This window comes from Wyeomyia smithii, chromosome 3 (assembly GCF_029784165.1).
Source record: "Wyeomyia smithii strain HCP4-BCI-WySm-NY-G18 chromosome 3, ASM2978416v1, whole genome shotgun sequence".
In the NCBI taxonomy this organism is placed as follows: Eukaryota; Metazoa; Arthropoda; class Insecta; order Diptera; family Culicidae; genus Wyeomyia; species Wyeomyia smithii.
Genome location: NC_073696.1, coordinates 54,865,429 through 54,885,816, shown reverse-complemented (window position 1 = coordinate 54,885,816; position 20,388 = coordinate 54,865,429). Strand labels below are relative to the sequence as shown.

The following is a 20,388-nucleotide window of genomic DNA, read 5'->3' as shown; positions in this document are numbered from 1 at the left end:
CACCCAACAGATTTCGAGTATTTCGTCTGAATACACAGGCGGTTTCTAAAGCTGCTTAGAATATGTTCCCTACCCTATATCCGTTTCCAAAAAAATCACAATTTTTGGTGTAAATACTGAGAATGTTTCATATTGTATTTTGTTCTTTAGATTAACCACTATCATAGTCTAACAAGGTTCAAAAATTTTTGGACGGTTTTCTTTGTTCAACTAGAAAATGTCTATTTTCACAATTCATACAAATTTGGAATGCACCTCCAGAGCAGAAAGACCCTAGTGTATCTTTTGAGCTAAGAGCAATTTTTTTATCCTCATTGTCAACTTCAAACTTGATGTTCTTTAAAAAGTCATATATTAGCAGCATATTTGGTACATATGATACTGTGCCATGATATCACGAGCTGGGACGTTGTATTCCTCGGGCCCTGAGGATGTCTAGTAAGCACCCAACGACTAATCCGCATTTCTGCTAAAACGTTCTACAAACCTTTGCTCTCGAAATTTCTCTCGCGCTTGAGCCGGCGCTGTACTGATCTGGCTTTACAGAGATCGTTCTCTCTCTTTAGAGTTTTGTTTTTACACAATTTTCCTCCATCGATCGCTTCGTTCTCCTGGATCGGGTGGAAAACCAGCGGCTTCCTGCTCGAAGGTCGAAGAATGCTGTTGCTGCTGCTGCTGTCGCAATAATCCGCTTCGCTCTTGTGGTTCGCATCGTTTCGTGAGAGAGTGGCAGCTGAGCTGACTGGAGACTACAGAAAGAGAGTCCCGGCCTGTGGGAAATGCGAGAGTTGTTTACGATTGACAGCGCAGCTCAGCTCAGCTCAGTGGTTGTGTTTACGCTAGCTCAGTTTAACATTAGACGGCTTCCAGGTTGGTTCAGTGTGTAGCAGAAGTGTTACGTTTTTGTTTACTGTAGCTCTTTGGAGGATCTTTGACTGAAGCCCAATAGATATACAAGAGGTGGTTTCTGACATTCGCGCGTTGAAGTTTTTCGTTTTTTAGTGTGTTTACTGCAGCGTTGTGTTGGTGTAGTGTGCACAGCAAGAAGCAAAGGCATAAAAAACAAAGATCTTACTTACCTGTTCTTTCCCATTTATCTACGACACGTTGTGCTCGGGAAAGATCTGCGGGGCTTGGTTGAGACCTTTAAGGTGTGTGTGGAACGTTTCGGCTGCCTACTTCTTGGTTTGCTTCTTGCTCGGTTTCCGTCGACAGTACACATGTAATTATTTACCATCCCGAGAGCTTATATGCGGTTGATTTTATAAGTGAATGGAGAACGAGTCTTTTAGCAGATTGAAGAGCTTTTATTAATTGCTTTTTTTTACGTGGGGTTATCGAGCAGAGAAGCCCAATTTTGACCGAGGCGGAGGTCAAATAAAATGACATCATGTGTAGAGAAATAGCTGTCAGGGTTTGGGCCCTAAGGATTGGCGAAGTTGCGGTGTAATCAATCGGAAACTTCAAAGTTGACAAACAAATAAACAACTTGAAAGTGATTGGAAGGCGTGTGTAGCAAGAGTGTCAACAGGTGACCCCTTGTCAGTGCGGTTTTTGTTTGTGGAACACGCGTGAAAGCGAAAGAGTGGTCAACGCGAACGCGGCAGCGGACCGAGAACTGATTTGAATGAGGCGCAAAGCAAAAACCTGATTTTCATTCATAAAGAGATTTCGAATCACAGCGGAGAATCGCGAGAAGATAGCAGCAAACACAGCACTAAACAGAGCGTCCCGCCAACCGCGGCTATAACTCCATCATTGAACCCCTAGAGTGTTGTACTCCATAGAGGCCACTAGAAATGTGGAATAGAGAATGAAACCGCAGCAAACACAAATAGCCGAGTGGTACATTTCTATTATACAATGTATTTAGAGCTCACGGCTAATTAGTAATTCAATTGCGGAATTTGTGTGTGAGAGTGAGGGAGAGAGAGAAGAAGAGAAAAAACCGAGATAAAGCTAGCCTGAAAAAGACTTGCACTAGTGCGACTTTTTGTGGTCGAAAACGGTGTAGGGGTCGAGTTTTGGGTTGTACTTTCTGAGAAGATTAATTAATGCGTGACCGCTACAGAAATTCCTGAACCAGACCCGACGATAGCGGCAAGCGGCAGAAGTTTAACAGAAACAAAAACCCCGTAGAAACGATATTTTGTGCGTTAGGTTGGTGACTATTGCTGGCGGCAGCCGCAGACTAAACGGGTGGTTTGCGAACCGTGAAATGGAAAACGAAGTGAAGCTCGTGTTCTTGAAATTTTGATTGTTTTATATTGTGTTCCATTAAGACGCCAGAGGGTAGGCCTGCGCTTGAGCGACAATTATCCAGATCTGTGTGCAAACAGACGGCGACAACGACGGCGACGACATTTGGTGCGTACCTCTAACTTAGTGATAACCGTCCAAGAGAAGTGCGTGAAGAAGACCGAAACGGAATCAGGTGCCCGGTGGGTGTAGGCTGGCGATCTGAACCGTTGTGTTTTGCCAGCAGAAAATGAGGGACAAAATGTGGCTACGAAGCTGTAAACTGGTCGCAGTTTCACTGCTGATTGTGGTGGAACTGGTTGGCCAAGGAAGCTGCTATCTCAAGGATAACACCTACAAGCATGAGGATAACGAAATGAGAGGTTAGTATATGAACCGTTCCATTCAGTTCGGAACAAAATTGTTCTGGACTGGGCATGTCCGTATGCAGGATGTCCGTTTGAGAGATGTTTTAGTCAGATTCAAGTTGTTATTTGATTAGTAACATAAAAGACCTCTTATTAAAAATGTCGATAAAACTTTAAAAATTAAATTCCAGAATATTTAATGTTCTTTTTAACCATTTGTTTTTTTTCCACTTTTATCATTAGAAACTTTTTGCGTGATTTCCGGAATTTATTTGTCTGATTTAAGTTGGATTTCTAAGTACACGCTGTTTCCTTTAACTTGATGAAGCCTGAGCCCTGATAAGATTTGTATGTTGCCTCTAGAGTTCTGTCAAACTTTGAATATTATTAACTAATACTATTATGATAAATCCAGTTTAAATAATTTTCAATATTTTTTTTATCAAACTCCAATACTCTGATTCGTCAACGGCTTTCATGATTTTTAATTGCTTAATTTATAATCGCTATCATTTCAGTGATAACGATTTCCTTCAAGTATTTTATAATTAAAACAACATAAAATAATGTTGTTTGAGAGGCGTTCACCGTTTCGAATTTAAAATGGCCGGAATATGAACTAGAAAATCAGTATAAAATTTTGTCGTAAAGTACAATAAAAACAAAGACTTCTGAGTGATAATAAAACTTACGTCTTTCACAAAGACCATGCAGTTAGCCAGCTGGTGATTCAATTGTGCGATCGATCATGATAAGGTAGTGCAGTGAATAAAGAACGCGCCTGATAAGGATGCTCGCCGTTTGAGCAGACATGGAATAGCCGCATTGTCGTTGTCTGGTGCCATTTATCACAAATCGCAATAAGTACTTTATTTTTATACTCGATTCAACAACTTATAGCTGGGCTACCGTAATGATTCCAATTCGAACTTTGGCCCGATCCATGAATGAATCACTGAGCTCTGTACTGTTCATCGTTCCTCGCACTAATCTCGCGTTTTTTTTTTCTTCATCTATACTAATCTCGCGTTGTTTGCACATATACTCTCAGCTAGAACACTCCGCACTATGTATTGACTCGCACAACCTACAACAGATCAGTCAGCGCGCGATTCGATATTTGGCCAAGGTTGACGCCACCTACTCGAAAAATAAAAGAACCTGGCATTTATTACATTCATACCCCCGGTCCGTTCGACTCCAACGGCTATGGGTCGCGAGCCACCACCAACCTGATGTGTATTATATGCGAAGTGTCCGCATTTTATAGCCGGAGACAACAAATCGACGCGGCCGCTCTTCACGGTTCGGGTTCGGGCTTATTCAGCAGTTGTATACCTAACCAGCCAGTCAGCGAGCAGCAGCTCAGAGCGCAGAGTGCTGAAGCAGTGAAATATAAAAGCCTTTATAAATAATGTATGAAGTTCTGCTGGCTCGTGTGTATTTTGTACCAGGATTTATGATTCTTAGCTGGGGATTGAACAAAGAGCTGAAGCAATTTGGGCAGAGTGGTTAGTAGCGTCCGACAGGTCTTCACTCTGCCTGGACAGTCTTGATGCTGACAGGGAAACACCGATGTATGCCAATTAGTGGTTCGTTGTTAGAAAATGAAGTTTTGATTTACACATGCTAAATTTTGCTATACTTACCAATGTAAAATTTAGCCTGTTCAGAATATAACACATCCTTCTTCACTATTTCTATGTGAAAAAAATGTGCAAACCAATTTCCAACAACATGTATCTGCTGTAATGCTAAAATGCGCATGCTGGGATCGAATTTCATCTCGCTGAAGAAGGAAATTTAAAGCAAAACCGAAACATAGCACCCGTAGTTCCATCTGTCACCGGAAAATCGAGCAAAGATAACAAAAAAATCATTGGCTAGAACCTTTTTTCTGCCTTGTGAGTAGTTTTGAAGATTCAGCAATTTACTTATTTAATATTATTTCAATACGTTGTTGTCTTTCTCATCCTTTGTAGGTACACTTCTTTTCATTATCACAAGTTGTGGTTTTCTTCGAAACAAGTGAAACTTTGTCTCCTATTAGTAAAAATACAAACATGAGGATGAAACTTGAAGAACAATAGTAACTGAATTGCAAAGGTAGCACTTGACAAAAGCTGAATAGTAGAAAAGCATCCTAAACTATTTAAAGTTGTTTTTATGGTTTCAATTAAAACTGACAAACATGGCTAATTGGAAAAATATTTAGGTGAAAAATACAGCTGTCAAAAGTTTAAAACGCAAGTTTGTTTAAAACTGAAATCCATCACAACAAATCAGTAAAACAAACTGTTTATTCTCTTGATATAAATTGCAATAGGATAAATCTTTTTCGTGGTGACTGTTGGTTGCTTTGTATTTTGATTTGCGGCTTTGCAGTCTCTGTAAATAATTTAAACGGCTCTTTTCTTCAGATCCGACGTTTCGGCCATTGGTTGCGGCCTTTTTCAAAAGAATTTTTTGAAACGGCCCTCTTAGAACATTGCATATAACACCAAATCCGCTCCACATTAGCAGAAACCATGATATTGGACCGTACTCTAAACCCATAAATGCTCCCAGAATTAAAGTGTTTCTGCATCAACACCGTTAAGCACCAAACTGGCGTCGGTGGAATCAATACGCAGGACTTCCAGATCCAGTGAAACCAATACAAGAACGAAGACAAATCACCAACACTAACAAGTTCTTAACCAACAGGATTGTTTGTTGGGATCATTTTGAAAATAAAAAATCGCCAAGAAAAAAATAGTTATCAGAGAATTTATTGTACTTGGAAAAACCTGAAAAAGTTGTAGAACTTTTGAAACAAAATATGAATTTTCCATTAAGGATCTAATTTTTCCTTATTTTTTTGTTCACACAAGATTTTTTGCTTTATGTGCATGTGTTTATTGAACATTGTGATGAAAAAATACACAGAAATTGTCAATAAAAAATTGTTGAAATCGATTCTTCTAAACCAAGTAACTTAGAAATGCATAAACTAGATTTAGACAATTCATGCATTTCATAGACACTTGGCATAAAACAATCCATTTCGGAAATTTCATGTTTTTTTTCATTGGTGAAAAACGAAACTTTGGCGGTTCTGAAGTTCAATAAAAAGGCTATGTTAATCTTTGAGACCTTTGCCAGAGACTCGAAATACATAAGTAGTTCTGGTATGTGCGGAGAAAATAACGACCACCTGAAAGTCGGTTGCTAGATTAATCTTATTAAACAAATTCTACTTAAACCTTATCTTCTCAAACCCCGCAGAAAAACAATTCTCTCTTTCGATTTTGCTCTCCGTCATTATTTTGCTTTTTAATTCTTGGCTGTGTTTCTGTCACATATAGTTACCAAGAAAGGAAATTTTATCGCCTCTTTTTTTTTTGTCGCCTATTTATTTCGCTACCATACGTCGTTATTTCTCCCACGGGAAACAAGGTGTCTAGTGTCAGCAGTTTATTTCGGTGAAGGAAGCAGTTCATTCTGGCTAGAAAATATGCTGTTTCAGACTACGCTAAAGAAGGCAACTCCGAATGGGAAATTGAATATTGTGACTATATATGGTTTTAGAAAGGAAGCTGCGATGGTTGGCTGGTGTCGCTAGAGATAGCAAGAAAATACTTAATCTTTCACATCGTTATCCTATTATATATTCTCCCGCACTCACATCTCTACTACAACAAACCCCGCCAAACCGCTGTTTTTCTAATCTCGTCTAGCTACAGGATAGTCATGATTTAGGTTACTCTCTCTTCAATATTCTTAAGATTCACATTTGTTATCAGAACAACATCTGGATAATATGGCAAGTGAGAAACGACTTCTCATTTGTAAGTTTTAATGACTTTTGTAATGTGAGACCGAGCGTTGTCATGGTGTGGAATCACTTTTTCATACCTCTGCTATTACTTTCGCAATTTTTTTGCGCACTGATCGGCAAAATCGCATCAATTAAAGTCGAAACTGTTTCCCGGTATGGCTTCGTTCGAGTTCAACATCTCATAATAACCATGTAGATGCATGACTAGGTAGTCCCCATGGTTGTCCTCTCTTTGACTTACTGTAAGGAATCCATTTTTTATCACTCGTCATGATAAAATGAAAAAAACTCTTCAATTCGTTGCTGTTGAGTAGGGGAGGACTAAAAATTATGGCAATACCTAAAAAATGTACTAACAATTGCATGAACCAGTTAGGTTCTATGGAGTTCAAATGGGGTATTGCAATAACTGGCATCATTGCGCTTATGCGATTTAGCCATGACTGATGCACTTGCCATAACTGGCTTACCTACCCTTGTTGTTCACAGGCGAAAAAACGACATTTATCCTTTGGTTTAGGAATCTGGCTTCCCTTCACGCGAACAGTCATCAACATCGAAGTTACCGTCTTTAAAGTGACGTAACCAAGTGACGTACGTTGTTTCACTAAGAGCAGCATTTCCGTAATTTTTTTTTCAACTCTCGATGCGCTTCTGACGCTATTTTCTTTGATTGAAATGAGGAAAGTTACACTTCCCGCAAATGACGATTTTTTGGCCTCAAATCGAAAATTGATCACGAAAATTTATGAACTGCAAATTTGACTTGAGCTTAGGCAACATATACAAAGCGATAATTGTTCTTTTTCGATCCAAAAAAAAAAAAAAACGATAGAGTCCTCTAGGTCTTGGACCCTTCACAGCGGCAAAATATGGGTTGTATCATGATTTTGCATAGTTTTTGTTATATTAAGTACAGTTTGGTATAAACTCAAAATCGGTCAAACGGCTCAAAAGTGAACAATTTAAAAAAAAAACTACTTTAAAAACCGAGTCTAACTTTTGTTGATAAAAATTAAAGCGATTTTAAGCATGATCGGAAGAAAAACAAACTTCGGATAAGACTTTGTTGCATGGAATCGCTGTATAAATGCCTGGGTAAACCTGAAATTTTCAGAGAATTTGATTTTATCCAGAAAAACTAGGAAAACTTATAGAATTTTTGCTGTTTAAAATAAATTCTGCCACAAGAATCTAATGTAAACATTTTCTTTAATGCACTATCCTTACTTTTTTTCTCGCTATTATCCCAACGCTAATGTATATGTAAGCCAGTCTTGATAGCTTTTAATTAGAGAGTCATATGCTTGAATTACACGACTCGAATGCTCAAAATAAGAAGCACAATTTTTTTCTTGTCGCAATTTTTTTTGGCGTGAGTATAATATTTGATTCTGGGTATGAGCATGAGCATGAGCATGATTGACCGCCCGCGGTTGCTACTCCGTATTGCCAGATCAGCTGTAATTACACAGAGAACCAATGGATGATGCTTGGGATTAACATTCGTCCTCAATGTGTAAAAACTGGTGACCTTAATCTTTATATTAGGCAATACCAGCGCCGGCCGCATCCGAATGCAGGTCAAAGAAGGAGTGTGTATAGGAATATGTTGACGTGATACTCGCTTTATTGGAAGCCGAGAACACCTCTGCACTTCCACGAGAAATCACTGGGATGTTGGAGAAAAGGGTAAGGGTTGCAGCAGATTCCGTTTTGGTAAACGATGCGCTGAGTTCTGATACCGGGTTCATAATACCAAATATCGCGCGTACGAGTTCATTATATCTTTTACGGAAATCATAACGCGATCCGAACTCATTCCGGTTGATGATGTAACACCGCAAAAATAAAGCGCAAGCAAGGATACCGGACCTTTAACCTAATCAAGACAGACTCAAATATTCGAAAATCTGTTTATGAAGTCATTATGCAACTACCGAAACGTATCTCTCATTGATTTATCACAGCTGACTACACAATGTTACGAAGCAACCAGATATGCATTAAGCAAAAACAAGAAAAAAGTAAATATATAGGCCCTCAACATATACTGCAAGCGGTCAGCAAGAGAACTTCAAAAACGGCCTATTTGCTTGGCCATTGCCGTTTGAAACGAACGAAAAAAGAAAAAAAAAAAAAAAGGATGTGTGCGTTGGCAGACGAGTCGCGTATAATCCTGATATTAATTGCAAATAATTGCGATATTTGGTGGCGATTAATTACGATGTTTTGTCGCGATTAATTATTTACGATATTTATCGAACGAACGGAACCTACTCCGAATCACTGCGTGCTGGAATAGAACCTACGGGTGGACAGTCTGCGAATAAATGGTTTGGTACACCTCGGAAGTCACAAAACACCGAAAATCCATACTTGAGCAAAGCTCACCTGGGCCGAAAACACGTTTACCCCGGAAAGTTTTGCGCGACCGCTCTATTCCCTCTTACCGACGCATACGCGGAGACACGGTATTTCGCGTTGATTACCACTTACGTCTTGAATAACGAAGCGAAGATACCTACTGAGTATGAAAAACTGGCAAAGTTTCATGCATTCATAGCTAGAAATTTTTACAAAATGCAAATATGCATATCTAACAAGACCGAGTACTAATTAGATTCAACAAAATGCCAAAACAATCGCAATCAAAATTTATTTGCCCTGCTAACCGACAAGATTTCTGATTAATTAAATTAAAAACTGTCATCAAATCATAAAACTGTCATCAAAATCATAAAACAAGGGCATAAAACTGCTCAAAATGAAAACAGAGAAAAAAAAACAAAAAAAAACATTGGTTCCCTTTTGCCATGCAAATCAAACAAAAAACACAGGCAAAACGTCACCAACACTAATACTTATCCTTTAATTCCCGCGTCCTCTCTGAACTATCATGCTAGTGCGAGAACGTGCCGCACGCAAGAGCAACGGTCATCCTGCACTCACACTTCTCTCGCTTTTCCTTGTTCACATTGCACTTACTCACACACACTTATGACAAGGCAAGGGCTAGCGGAAAACGTGCTCCGCTACCGAAAACGAAATGCAGCTCTCACAAATTAGCCACAAAATTGCACGAATCTTTCACGGATTTCAACATTGACGTCACTCTCACCGATAATACGAAACCGCCACATTTCGTATTACGTTTTACTCCACCCTTTGCACTTAAAATATAACGATTACGCGACGGGAAGGCTAAATAAAATACGTCGACATTATTGCACTATCTCCAACCGTACTCGACAACCCTCGGAACACTTCATCGCGATTCAAATCAAACACTCGGAATTCACACCGAAACAACAGCGGCCTTCATTCAATAAACGTAGACACATCACTTTTCCAGATAGAAAATATATAACTTATAAAAACTTGAAAAAACGATGAAAAATTCCGACGAGAAACATTTTCAAGTCCGTTCATAATAATTGATTCTGGGTATATAGAAAAAAAAACAGCAGAAGGGTTGTACGACCGCAACTTGACCTAAACCTACATGAGGTTGGGTGTCGTCTTTGCTTTCAACTTGAGAAAGCAAAATGTTTTAAAATCTTGTAAACATGCGTTACAAGTAATGTTACCAAGCTCAGAGAACTCACACTTAATTGGTTGTAGATTATGATTGCCAGCATCCCAACAACGTTCGTGTGTTGCCAAAACACGGCAGAGTTTTTCATTGAAAGAAGTGCCGGTCAATACATGTACCGCTAATACTGCCGCTACCGCACAAATGCAGCTTATTATTAAAAGAAGTGCCACTGATGCTGCTGGTGCCGCTATCAGTCCCCGCTGTCGCTACTTTTTGCTACCCGCTGCTACTGGGTTAGGTCCATGGTAATGGCCATCCACTAGTAAAATGATTGGTTTGAGCAGAAGCAAGCTTGTTTTTAGCCCAAATTGTGCAGTGTGCTAGATGTAATATTCTGTCGACCGTGTTAGGGAAAACCAGCCAATCTGATCAATCAAAATCTGCGTTTCAACCAGGCTTGACAATTTTCAATGTAATTTGGTTATTCAAGACTTGACAATTTTGCAATGCTTGATTATGCGTTTAAGTGTCGTATGGAAGCAGATAATAGAAGATGGCGTACTCAGTCATGCAATACTTCATAAGTGGTGTTGCATTTTGCTAAAGGAAAAGAAAATTCAGTTCGTACTGAGACACAGAGATAAAGTTGAATTCACAACCGTCTTTGTTAAGACGTTCCAACATTTTGAATGAAGTGTAATGAATGAACGAGAAAACATTGACTCTTCAATTAAATATTTAATTTGTCCCCAAAAAGACAATTGTTTAATTTAATATCGGGTATGTTGTTGATCGCGTCTCTGTACTATCACCGACAGTGGGAATAAAGCATTCTTCTGAAAACACAAGGATAAGCTGTTTTCACACTGAAATCGTAACGGTCCACGGAATTCATCACAAAACGTTTGTGTGTAGTCAAAATACGGAAGCTTTTCAAGTGACGCTGCTATCTTGTTCCGCTACTGTTGCTACCCGCTATTAATTAATTAGGACCGTCCTAGTCGCCATCTACTAGTACAATGATTGGTTTGAGCAGAGAGAGGTTCTTATATAATTCAAATAGTGCATTTCCGGTTAACTGGGTATATAACTCTGTCGACCGTGCTAGCAATAAACGACCAATCAGAGGTCGGAATCTGCGTCTCAAAAAGACATGACAATTTTTAGTAGTACAATTGTTCGAATAATCAACTTACAATTTTCTGCATTTAGGCTGGTGCATAGATGATTTTCCAATCGATTGCTGCAAGATCGAAGGAATCCATTGAAAACTACCCAAGTGATAAGGACTTCCCCTTTTTCCGTTTTAGGATTTGTATTTTACACCCCTATGTAGCCAAACTTCCTGAGAGACGTAGTTCTGCATTAAAATATATAAGCGAAAAAAATGACAATCGTTAGACTAAAACGCTCGAGAACGAAAACTGACTCTAGAAATCAAAGAAGACTAAAGATTGAGAGATGAAAAACATTACCGGATATCGGGGAGAAAACTGAGCTTGAACAACATAGCAAATTTTAAAATGATACCAGCGTAGAGATTTGAATCATGAATCATGAAGTCTGCAGTGAAAAGCTGTTTCTAGAAAAATTCCTGCGAATAAATTTTTGATGAAAATTCAGTTGAAATTTTCGTAAATACACTGCTTAATGCTTGATTTTGTCATTCAAGTTGCTGCTGATATAGGGTATCAGTTCTATTATCGACCGAGTTGTCCAAATATCGTCAAGGGTGGTAAATGATATCCTACAGCATTAGTTAATTGCATAATGGTTCTTGGTATTGCAAATTACTTCATTAACCCCCGGACGATAACAGGATAAACCTGACGATAACAGAACTGATACTCTATCTGAAATTGTAAATTGTATCACTGGGAAAAAATTAGCCTTCAGGTAAAACGAAGAACTTTATTTGTAGAAATGGAAACAAACTTTCTGTTAAATTGTTTGGTGAACTCTTAGATTTATTTTACTAGGTTTTTTGAATATCGCGCATTTGACGGTACCCAAATTAACAAAAGACAAACTTCATTTTAAACAGTTTTAAACACATGATTTCGATGTTATTGATCTATATCATAATAATTTCTGAATGAAATCTTGATGTAATCAAAATGGAATTTTGCATGTTTGGGTGTTTTATAAACGAAATTTTTTGTATATCATAGCAATTTGGTTCAAAACACAAGAATTAGTATAATCATTCGTTAAGTTTCAATCAGTTCGTTAAGTAGCAATCAGTAAAGTTTTCATTTTGTTTGAAAAAAATTGCTTTACGTTATGGACAGCCCCTTGTAAATACAAGACTTTTTCATCTGACGAAATGATCTGTAGTAGGAAACAACCATTTTTACACCAAGAATTTGATTTTAGCCGCAAATCATAAGAATCCAGGCACCCCTTCCATAAACTTTTAACAGCTTTCGCTTGTATACCTGAATATGTTAATTCCAATGAGATGATCTGGAGAAAGTATAAAATTGAAGTTTTTCTAAAATCTAAAGTTAGTTTGTTTGTCGTATTAACCTTTAAAAAATATGTGTAGAATTAGTATTCCAAAGAACTTTCAAATCATTCAAAACATTCGATTACATATACTGACACACACAAATGAAATGAAAACCAACCACTCGAATAACATGATTTAATTTCAAAGATTGAAAAAGCGCAGCTGACTCAATGTAAAACATGCTGCCATAAAATCTTATTCCACTATGAAACGCACAGGTTACGGATTCTACCTGCGCTCTTCTCCCATCACCATCGCTACCTGCTATCCTGATGATCCTCGTGCGATTTTGCTCTGCTTGATTTGCACCGGCATATGTTCCCTGCTGAAAGGACCCGTTCGAATACGAGATTCGCTTTTTTGTTTTCACTAAACTAAGCGTTTTCAAGACACTCAGATTGTGAAATTTTTCCACGTTCTTGTCAAAGTGAAGCGTACACGCATCCGTGTCCGTGTGCATAATTAATGCCTTCGAGGATGCTGGACATCCATCTGCCAGCCGTTGGTTCCGCATTCACACCGGCCAACGAAGCGATGCAATTTCTCCGGATCGATGCACTTTTTCTTCTACGAGAATTCGGATGGAAGCTTCCAGCAATTCACAAAAGGAAGGGAGCAAAGTTCGCGTCACAATGAAATGGATTTATTCGGATGTGGTGCTGTTGCTGCTGCTGGGTTGAATTGCGTAAATGGGAAAATGATTATAGGTTCGGCCGAGCGTTCAGTTTCGTTTTCCTGCTCTCGGTTGAACCGGCTACCGGCCTGGCTGGCTGGCTGGAGGAGATGTGTGTGGGAAGCAAATTCTTTCGGTTTGGGTTTTCAATCAGAGTCCACTTCTAGACACCACGCAGTTGCTGGAACGCGAGACTAAATGCCGCAAACATTCAGAACTCGAGCAAAACTATTTCACGCACATTCTCGGATAAAAAGAGGGCTGCTGTGAAGATTTAGAACTTCTTCACATCACTGCCAGCCGTGCGCGCGTCTCTGTTTAGTCTCTTAAATTTTCTTTCTCCGCGTCGAAATTCGAAATAAAATGAAGGGGAGAACGGCTCTAGCACCAAGCCGTGCTAATGCTAATGGCGTGTGCTATTTACCTCTTTCGGCCGTTCACGTTTTGTCCAAATTATCTTCCACTCTTGCTTTGCATCCGTTCTCCGAAGGTTCTCCTGCTAGTTCTTGGGCCTAAGAGCCAATCTTTCTAGGCAAAATGGGTCGCTGATTCGTGCGGCATGCGGTCTATGTGTCTGTTCATGCCAGGTTCATCTCCCAGCGTTGATTCTAGAAGTAAAATGCAGGTGGTTGGACTCTTCTGGAGAGCCAACAATGCATGGGACCACCAACCGGGATAGGATTCTGCTAGCCATGTCGAACCGAACATTTTCAAATGACATTGAGTCAAAGGTGGAAATTTTATTGCTTCTCATTTCATCACCGTCGTCATTCATTTAGTAAGTTTGTTTTGCGGAAAAAAACAAGTATCATAACCGGCAAAGCAAAGTTCGTCGTTCAAAGTCGTTAGTCTTATCAACTTGGACCGCACCTGTAAGTGGTACTACTACATCTTGATTCACTTTATCGCGCTGGGAAGCTTCACACTTGGAAACTGTGATAATAAGACAACGCCACGACAAGTGTGGAGCTTATCAGCTACAGTTTGTTGACAGATTGCGACATTGTGAGCTAAGTAAAGTGAAGATAACGGCTGGTTTTCAAAACAAATCATCTTTACACCTTGCAATGCTCGATATGGGTTTTGTGTTTTACCCTCTAGAGTAACCAAAGGTTCTAGTACCTAATATGCGAGAGACGTTGGCAATAATGTCTTAGACCTAGCAAAATAGATAAACAATGGTTTTCATATATTTTATTTGTAAATGAGGTTTGTTTTTCATTTCACAATAAACTTTTTTCATATAGTTTTATTTTTCTCGAAGAGACATAACCAATTTTCGCTCACTATACCTCGTAACTTAGGCCTAGCTCTAGTGTACTAATTCCACTCGAGTGGCTTGTTGCTCATTCCACTCGAACCATGAGTTGTGTTTTTGTCAACACTTTTACAACCGAAGTGAAAAAACAACAACAACAATACCATTCACTCCAAACCCCAGTTCAAGTGGTTCCCAACCCATAGGCATCGCCGAGGTTTCCACCCAGCTGGTCATCAACCCGAACGGAAAGTCTGTGTGAATTTATGTAGGGCAACACTGACCGGAAAAAAAGAATCGCTCACGTATAGTAGAGGTACAGTGCCAAGCGGCTGAAAATTAAAATAAAACAACCGACCTGTTGCGCTTCCTTCCGATGTCCGGCTGGCCATGTCTCCGTTCTTGCCAGCAGCGTATTTTAGTGGACATCACAGAATTGTTTGCATTTGTATATTCTCTTCTTTACGATCTGTCCCAACCGACGCGGCGCCCGTACCTCTCACAATTCGTTCTACAATCGTTGTGGTAAATCTTGCCTCCTGAGTCATGATACGAGTCGACCATAACAGGGCTGAAGTCAGCTCTTTAACCCCATAACTTGGCTACCTTCATCTAGCTCTGTTGTCGGTTTGGGGTTTCAGGTTTCCTCCACGGCGGATGAGCAGCCTTGGACTGAAAACACTGCTGTTCGCATTTCGACTTTGTATCGCGCTGCTCCAGTGCGTCATTCGGTCAGATAGCAGCACTTCATAAGATAGGTATTCTTTTTGGTGCAATTGGTAAAATTCGAGGGTCTGATTTATGACGGTCGTTAACCGACGGTCGCTGGTTAAAACAAAACCTGAGCTAGAGCTGCCATTGTTGAAGCACGTGTTTTAAGTGCTTTAGCGTGCGATTCTGGCCGAGAGGCTTTCAGAGGAATAAATATTAATTTATTTGGGGTAATTTTTACCCAAACGATGTGTCGAAATTGCAGGCTATATAAAACATTGACTGAACTCTTAACAACACTTCGCGTGTCCGATACTGCTTAAAGCATTTTTAACTGCAATTTAACTCGCAAGAAATGTCTCTGGATCGCATCATACCGTACCTATACATTTGTTCGTTTGTTCCGGATAATTACACTTCTAGACGACCGCACGGGCCATGGCTGCACTGCATGAATGGTTTACCCGAGCAGCTGTGGAAATCAGATTTTGTCATTGCTTTCGATATAATTCTTACCAAAACATTTCAGTTCTTGTGAACCCCGTTTGAGTTCGATCCAATCCAACTCAGGTCACGGTTATGCTTTCCACTTTTCGTTGCTCTAGACCATCTGCATTTGGTGGGTTTTCTTTCGTCGAATTCGAATCAGGTCAATTAGTCGTGAGCTGCATGAAGACATCCCCCCTCCGATTCTCGCCTGACCCCACACCCATCGACCGTTTTCGCACACAATGGCTTCACCCACACATCCTCCCCGAAGCACTCGGCCACGCCGCGCGCGCTTCCCAGCAGCGTGGCAATTTTCGCACCACTGCACATATCAGTTTCGGCGCGTTCGCGCATCCAGTTTTCGGTTCACGTGCTCGCACAGTTTAAAGCAACATTTGATGAGCCGGCCCAAAACTGCCGGCAATCAATTGCAGAAAAATTGGCTGGTTTCGTCTTGCAGCGAAGCTAAATAAAGAGCGCCGCAGCATGCGAGAGCATCAGTTTGATTTTTCCAATACACCAATCGCGAAAGCTTTTTGCACTTCTAATTGATTTTTCCTTTCGTTTTGAGAAGCCGCGCCGGTTAACGCGTGGGCTGCCGTAGGAAACAGGTGATTACGACGCAGTTGCACATTCCGGTGTGACTTCATCTGCTTCGCAGGGGAGCGATGAACTTCTTCTGCTTCTTTTGCGGCTTGGTGCTAATCTTCTGGATTAATCCTTCTACCTTGTAAGGTTTGTACCTACCCAGCTCATACAGCACCGTAGGATACTTAACTAATGGTTATCCATTTAACGGAACGAATGGATTTCTACCAGGGCGTTGGCATGAATTGATGTGTTTCGTCGCAAAAATATCTCGCAGTGAGAACGTGAACTGGAGGAACGAAGTACTATAAAAATTTCAGACAAGATTCAGTTATTTCGTTTGATTCCAAATAAAAAATAAACAAAAATGTTATTCGCTGCTTACGGAAGACGTGAAAATTAGTTTCTGAGAGTTGGTTCCCATGCAAACGTCAAAGAGTGTGATGGAAAATTTCAACCGGGTGAAAGATTTCATGGCTGTTGTTTTATTCAGGAAATCTTTCAGAATTCTGCTCCACAATAATCCTGTTGATTGTTGATAAGAGTTCATAACAACAGGATTAGTAATCTCCAAGGTGATTTGGATAAATTTGTTCAACATCGGAACGAGTAGAATCCAGATAATTTGGTTCAAAATCTGATCGGAATAGAATATTAGAAGTTCGTTTTTTTCGTAGCAAAAATGAGCAAAAACACTCAACGATTGTTAGTTTAGCACTCTATTGAAACCACTATCGGAGAGCTGCTTTTTCAATGCTGCATAAAAAAGTACCAAACGTACCCCAAGAAACAATCACTGTCACTGATTCGTTCCAAGAAATAATGTCAACAAAAAAAAGGAAAATCTTTTTCCCTAAAAATCCATTTGTAATTTGATCTTTGTCACACCAAACACTTAAATCCTCTGTTCGGCCGCCGTTAGCCAAGCGAAAAAGGACAACCCGGGTACGGGGCTGCAAATGCACAACCCTCGAGTTTATTATTTTACTACCTCGTGCACGCATAGTCAAGTGCCTTCAACTTTAAGAATGGTTGGCCATTTCTGTTTATCTTATTTTTTTTTTCATATCTGCTCGTCTTCTTTCCGCACTGGTACAAGTCCAACTTCAATCTTGAGCAGGACTCTTCTCTGTACAAATAAATTGCTTTGAACCGTTAGCTGAGCTGAGCACAGCCTAAGCTTTCGTGTCTGTTCGAAGGCTAGACTATCGTCTGACCCGTAGCAGCAGCCACAACAGAGCATCGACAAACGACGACGCCCGTATAGAGAGAGAAGAGAAGAACGCAAACTTGAAGCTGACCGTTGCCGAATTCAGCCATCCAGTTTTTTTTCTGGTGTTGTTTCAGAGTTCAAATTAATTTCGATTATATTTTGTTTCTCTGCCAACACGAGCTCACGCGATCCGGTCATCGGACGGATACTGCTGGCCGTGCGCTGCTATTTTGAGGCAAGTCACGTTCCGATCGCGTCCGAAAAATGGACAGCGTGCGTGTGTTTCGGGACCGAAATCGCAGCCTGGACAGGCGGTCCAGGCGATCTCGTTTTCAAATGGGTAAATTTTACGAATTGAATTGATATCTTAAGCAGAAAATTAATCGGCTACGGATAATTGCTTTGCACACTTCTCAAAAATACAATCTCTGCTGAATGATTCACTATTTTTCTGAATAAAATACTGACTGTACACGAAAACAGTACACTGCAAAATTCAAAACTGAATCGATTCACCAATTAGTACATGTGTGTTACTTAGAAGTGTGCTGATGCTGTTTTATACGTACAAATTCCATCTCGTGATCTCATTCCGTAGAGCGGCATCGCAAAGTGAACATCTGAAACCACTTGAAGCGATACCCTGCGAATGCCCAGTACCAGTAAAAACGCTCGCGCAAATTCTAGACATGGGGAATAAATGCATTAGAGGATTGCTATTTTGGAAACACCTGTTATCGAAGACGACTGTCAGGAACGCATTGGTATTTTCATTTCGTTGTAGAGAAAAATGAATATTAAATTATGAAACAAATTGACTTTGTGTTTACTTGTTTTTTGTATTAACGAACCAATTATTATTCATGTTTTTTTTTCCTTTTTGCAGGTAAGAATCACAAAACAACATTCATCAATATTGTTGCAGTATTGTAAGTAATAAATAGACTAAAATTTACTATAGCCACAAATAGTATGTAATCAAAGGTGGTATATATATATATATATATATATATATATATATATATATATATATATATATATATATATATATATATATAAATATATATATATATATATATATATATATATATATATATATATATATTATATATATATATATATATATATATATATATATATATATATATATATATATATATATATATATATATATATATATATATATATATATATATATATATATATATATATATACCAATAATAGATATACAGTCTCTCCATAATTACGGGTCCTTCTAATGAAAATACGTCTATCCTCACAAAACTGAAAAATTTTCAGAAACTAGTTGGTCCATCTTTGTGGTACATTAAGTATTAGGTGTCGAATAAGCAAATAAATATGGGCATTTTTCCTACTAAACCACCTCTAATTAAATTTCAATTGTGTTTTGAACCCTAGTAAAAAATAAATGAACCACCATAATGAAAATCAAGTTTGAGATACCTAATGAACATTAAATTAATTTACATCTGGTTTGAACGAGTTGTAAGTCATTTTGAAAGCCTGTTTTTATATATTCCATATTAAGCGTTCGGTTGCCCAGAAAACGGCAGAGTCCCAGAAAGTCGACTTTCAGCCAAATTTTTTTTCGAGGTAACACATGATCTCGACATTTTATGTATTTTTAAAACATTTGGCATCGAAAAAAAATTTCGATTTTCCCAATTTCATGTATTTTGAGGGTCGAAAAATCGCAACTTTAGGCGCTTCGAGGCACCCCTAAATCATGTCCGATTTAGCAGAAATATTGCATAGATCATTTTTCGAGCCAATAAACAAAATGTACATGGTCGGTTTTCGAAATTTGACATGACCCTTTTCGCTGCCACCCTAATGCATATCTTGTTTAGCAGCAATTAAATTGATTGAGTTAAAAAATAATTCAAACATTTCACAGGTCAGCTTTTTGTCGAATCAGTTCCGGTCGGAGCTATAAAAGCAAAGCCTTGGTGCTACATTCCGTATCGGAACTCGACCTTCTGTTTATTGTACACAGACTTCGCAGCCAACTGTTAGTGTACAGAACAATTGCGAGGCTAGTGCTACGATCCTACTGACACTAACAGTCTCTCCCAAGTCGAGACTCGAACCTACGACGAATGGCTTGTTAGGCCAGCATCGTACCTCGAGACCAGCTGGGAGATTAGGTCGGAGCTATATGGATCACAAAATAGCTCCGACCGAAACTGATTCGATAAACTCCAAAAATATTACTGATAACAAATGAGTGTAAGTACCAACCATAAAATGCGCTTTTAACAGGACTTTTCAATTTTCTTTTTGAACGAATTAATACAAAAACCTCGATTGAACAACACTGAAAAATCACTGAAATTATGCAACTTAACAGAATGCTGATATCGGAATATCCGCCGAAAACTGTCGATCACAAGAAGCAATCAAATAAATGCGGCGATAACCACGATAAAACACTGATATCGGAATAACAAAGCAAATATCTAATACCCTCAGGGGTGAAATAAAAATTAATTAGGACATTAAAGGGAGTCACGAAAATACTCACCTTTGTGAAGGTTTGGTTAAGGTTTCGAGAAAAAAAAGAATGATCAGGGAATTGATTTTATCTGTATTAACTTGGAAAAGACAGTGCACAATGGTCCAGAAACCGAATTTAGGGGGAAATTTGGGTCTAGAGCTCTATAACAACATTTTAGAGGAAAACTTTCTTCTACAAAGTTGTTACATATGATAAAGCGCTCATTGGAAAATTATCAAAAATTAGGGTGACCAACATTTTCGATGCAATCAAGTATTTAACTTTTTCATCTTATCTGACCATAAAAAACGGCTATATTCGATGTATTTTATTTAAAAAAATTCATAACTTTTGAACCAGTTGATCGATTTTCGATCTTTTTGGGTCAAATTAAAGGTAATTACGTCTAGTTATAAGAAAAAATACCAAAAAATAAATCTGGGTGCTTTTATATACATAAT

At 39.0% G+C, this 20,388-nt stretch overlaps 1 protein-coding gene and 2 long non-coding RNA genes across 4 annotated transcripts in view; 2 read left to right on the top strand and 1 right to left on the bottom strand.

Annotated features, from left to right (window-relative positions):
* Positions 1–865: 865 nt before the first annotated feature.
* LOC129728099 (epidermal growth factor receptor) overlaps positions 866–20,388 on the top strand; it is a 240,503-nt gene continuing 220,980 nt past the window's right edge. Inside the window, exon 1 of the mRNA XM_055686489.1 lies at positions 866–2,621. Within this exon, the coding sequence (XP_055542464.1) occupies positions 2,489–2,621 (133 nt within the window). The 5' untranslated portion in view covers positions 866–2,488. The remainder of the gene's footprint in view (positions 2,622–20,388) is intronic.
* Positions 3,535–4,361, bottom strand: LOC129728100 (uncharacterized). 2 transcript variants are annotated; one of them, XR_008728626.1, is made up of 4 exons: positions 4,256–4,361; positions 4,058–4,164; positions 3,839–3,986; positions 3,535–3,746 (listed from the first exon to the last, which is right to left on the bottom strand). It is a non-coding gene; the product is annotated as an uncharacterized LOC129728100 (long non-coding RNA). The 2 variants fall into 2 exon arrangements; XR_008728625.1 differs by having other exon boundaries at positions 3,535–3,986.
* LOC129728101 (uncharacterized) lies at positions 4,404–5,270 on the top strand. Its single transcript, XR_008728627.1, has 3 exons — positions 4,404–4,510; positions 4,589–4,712; positions 5,027–5,270. It is a non-coding gene; the product is annotated as an uncharacterized LOC129728101 (long non-coding RNA).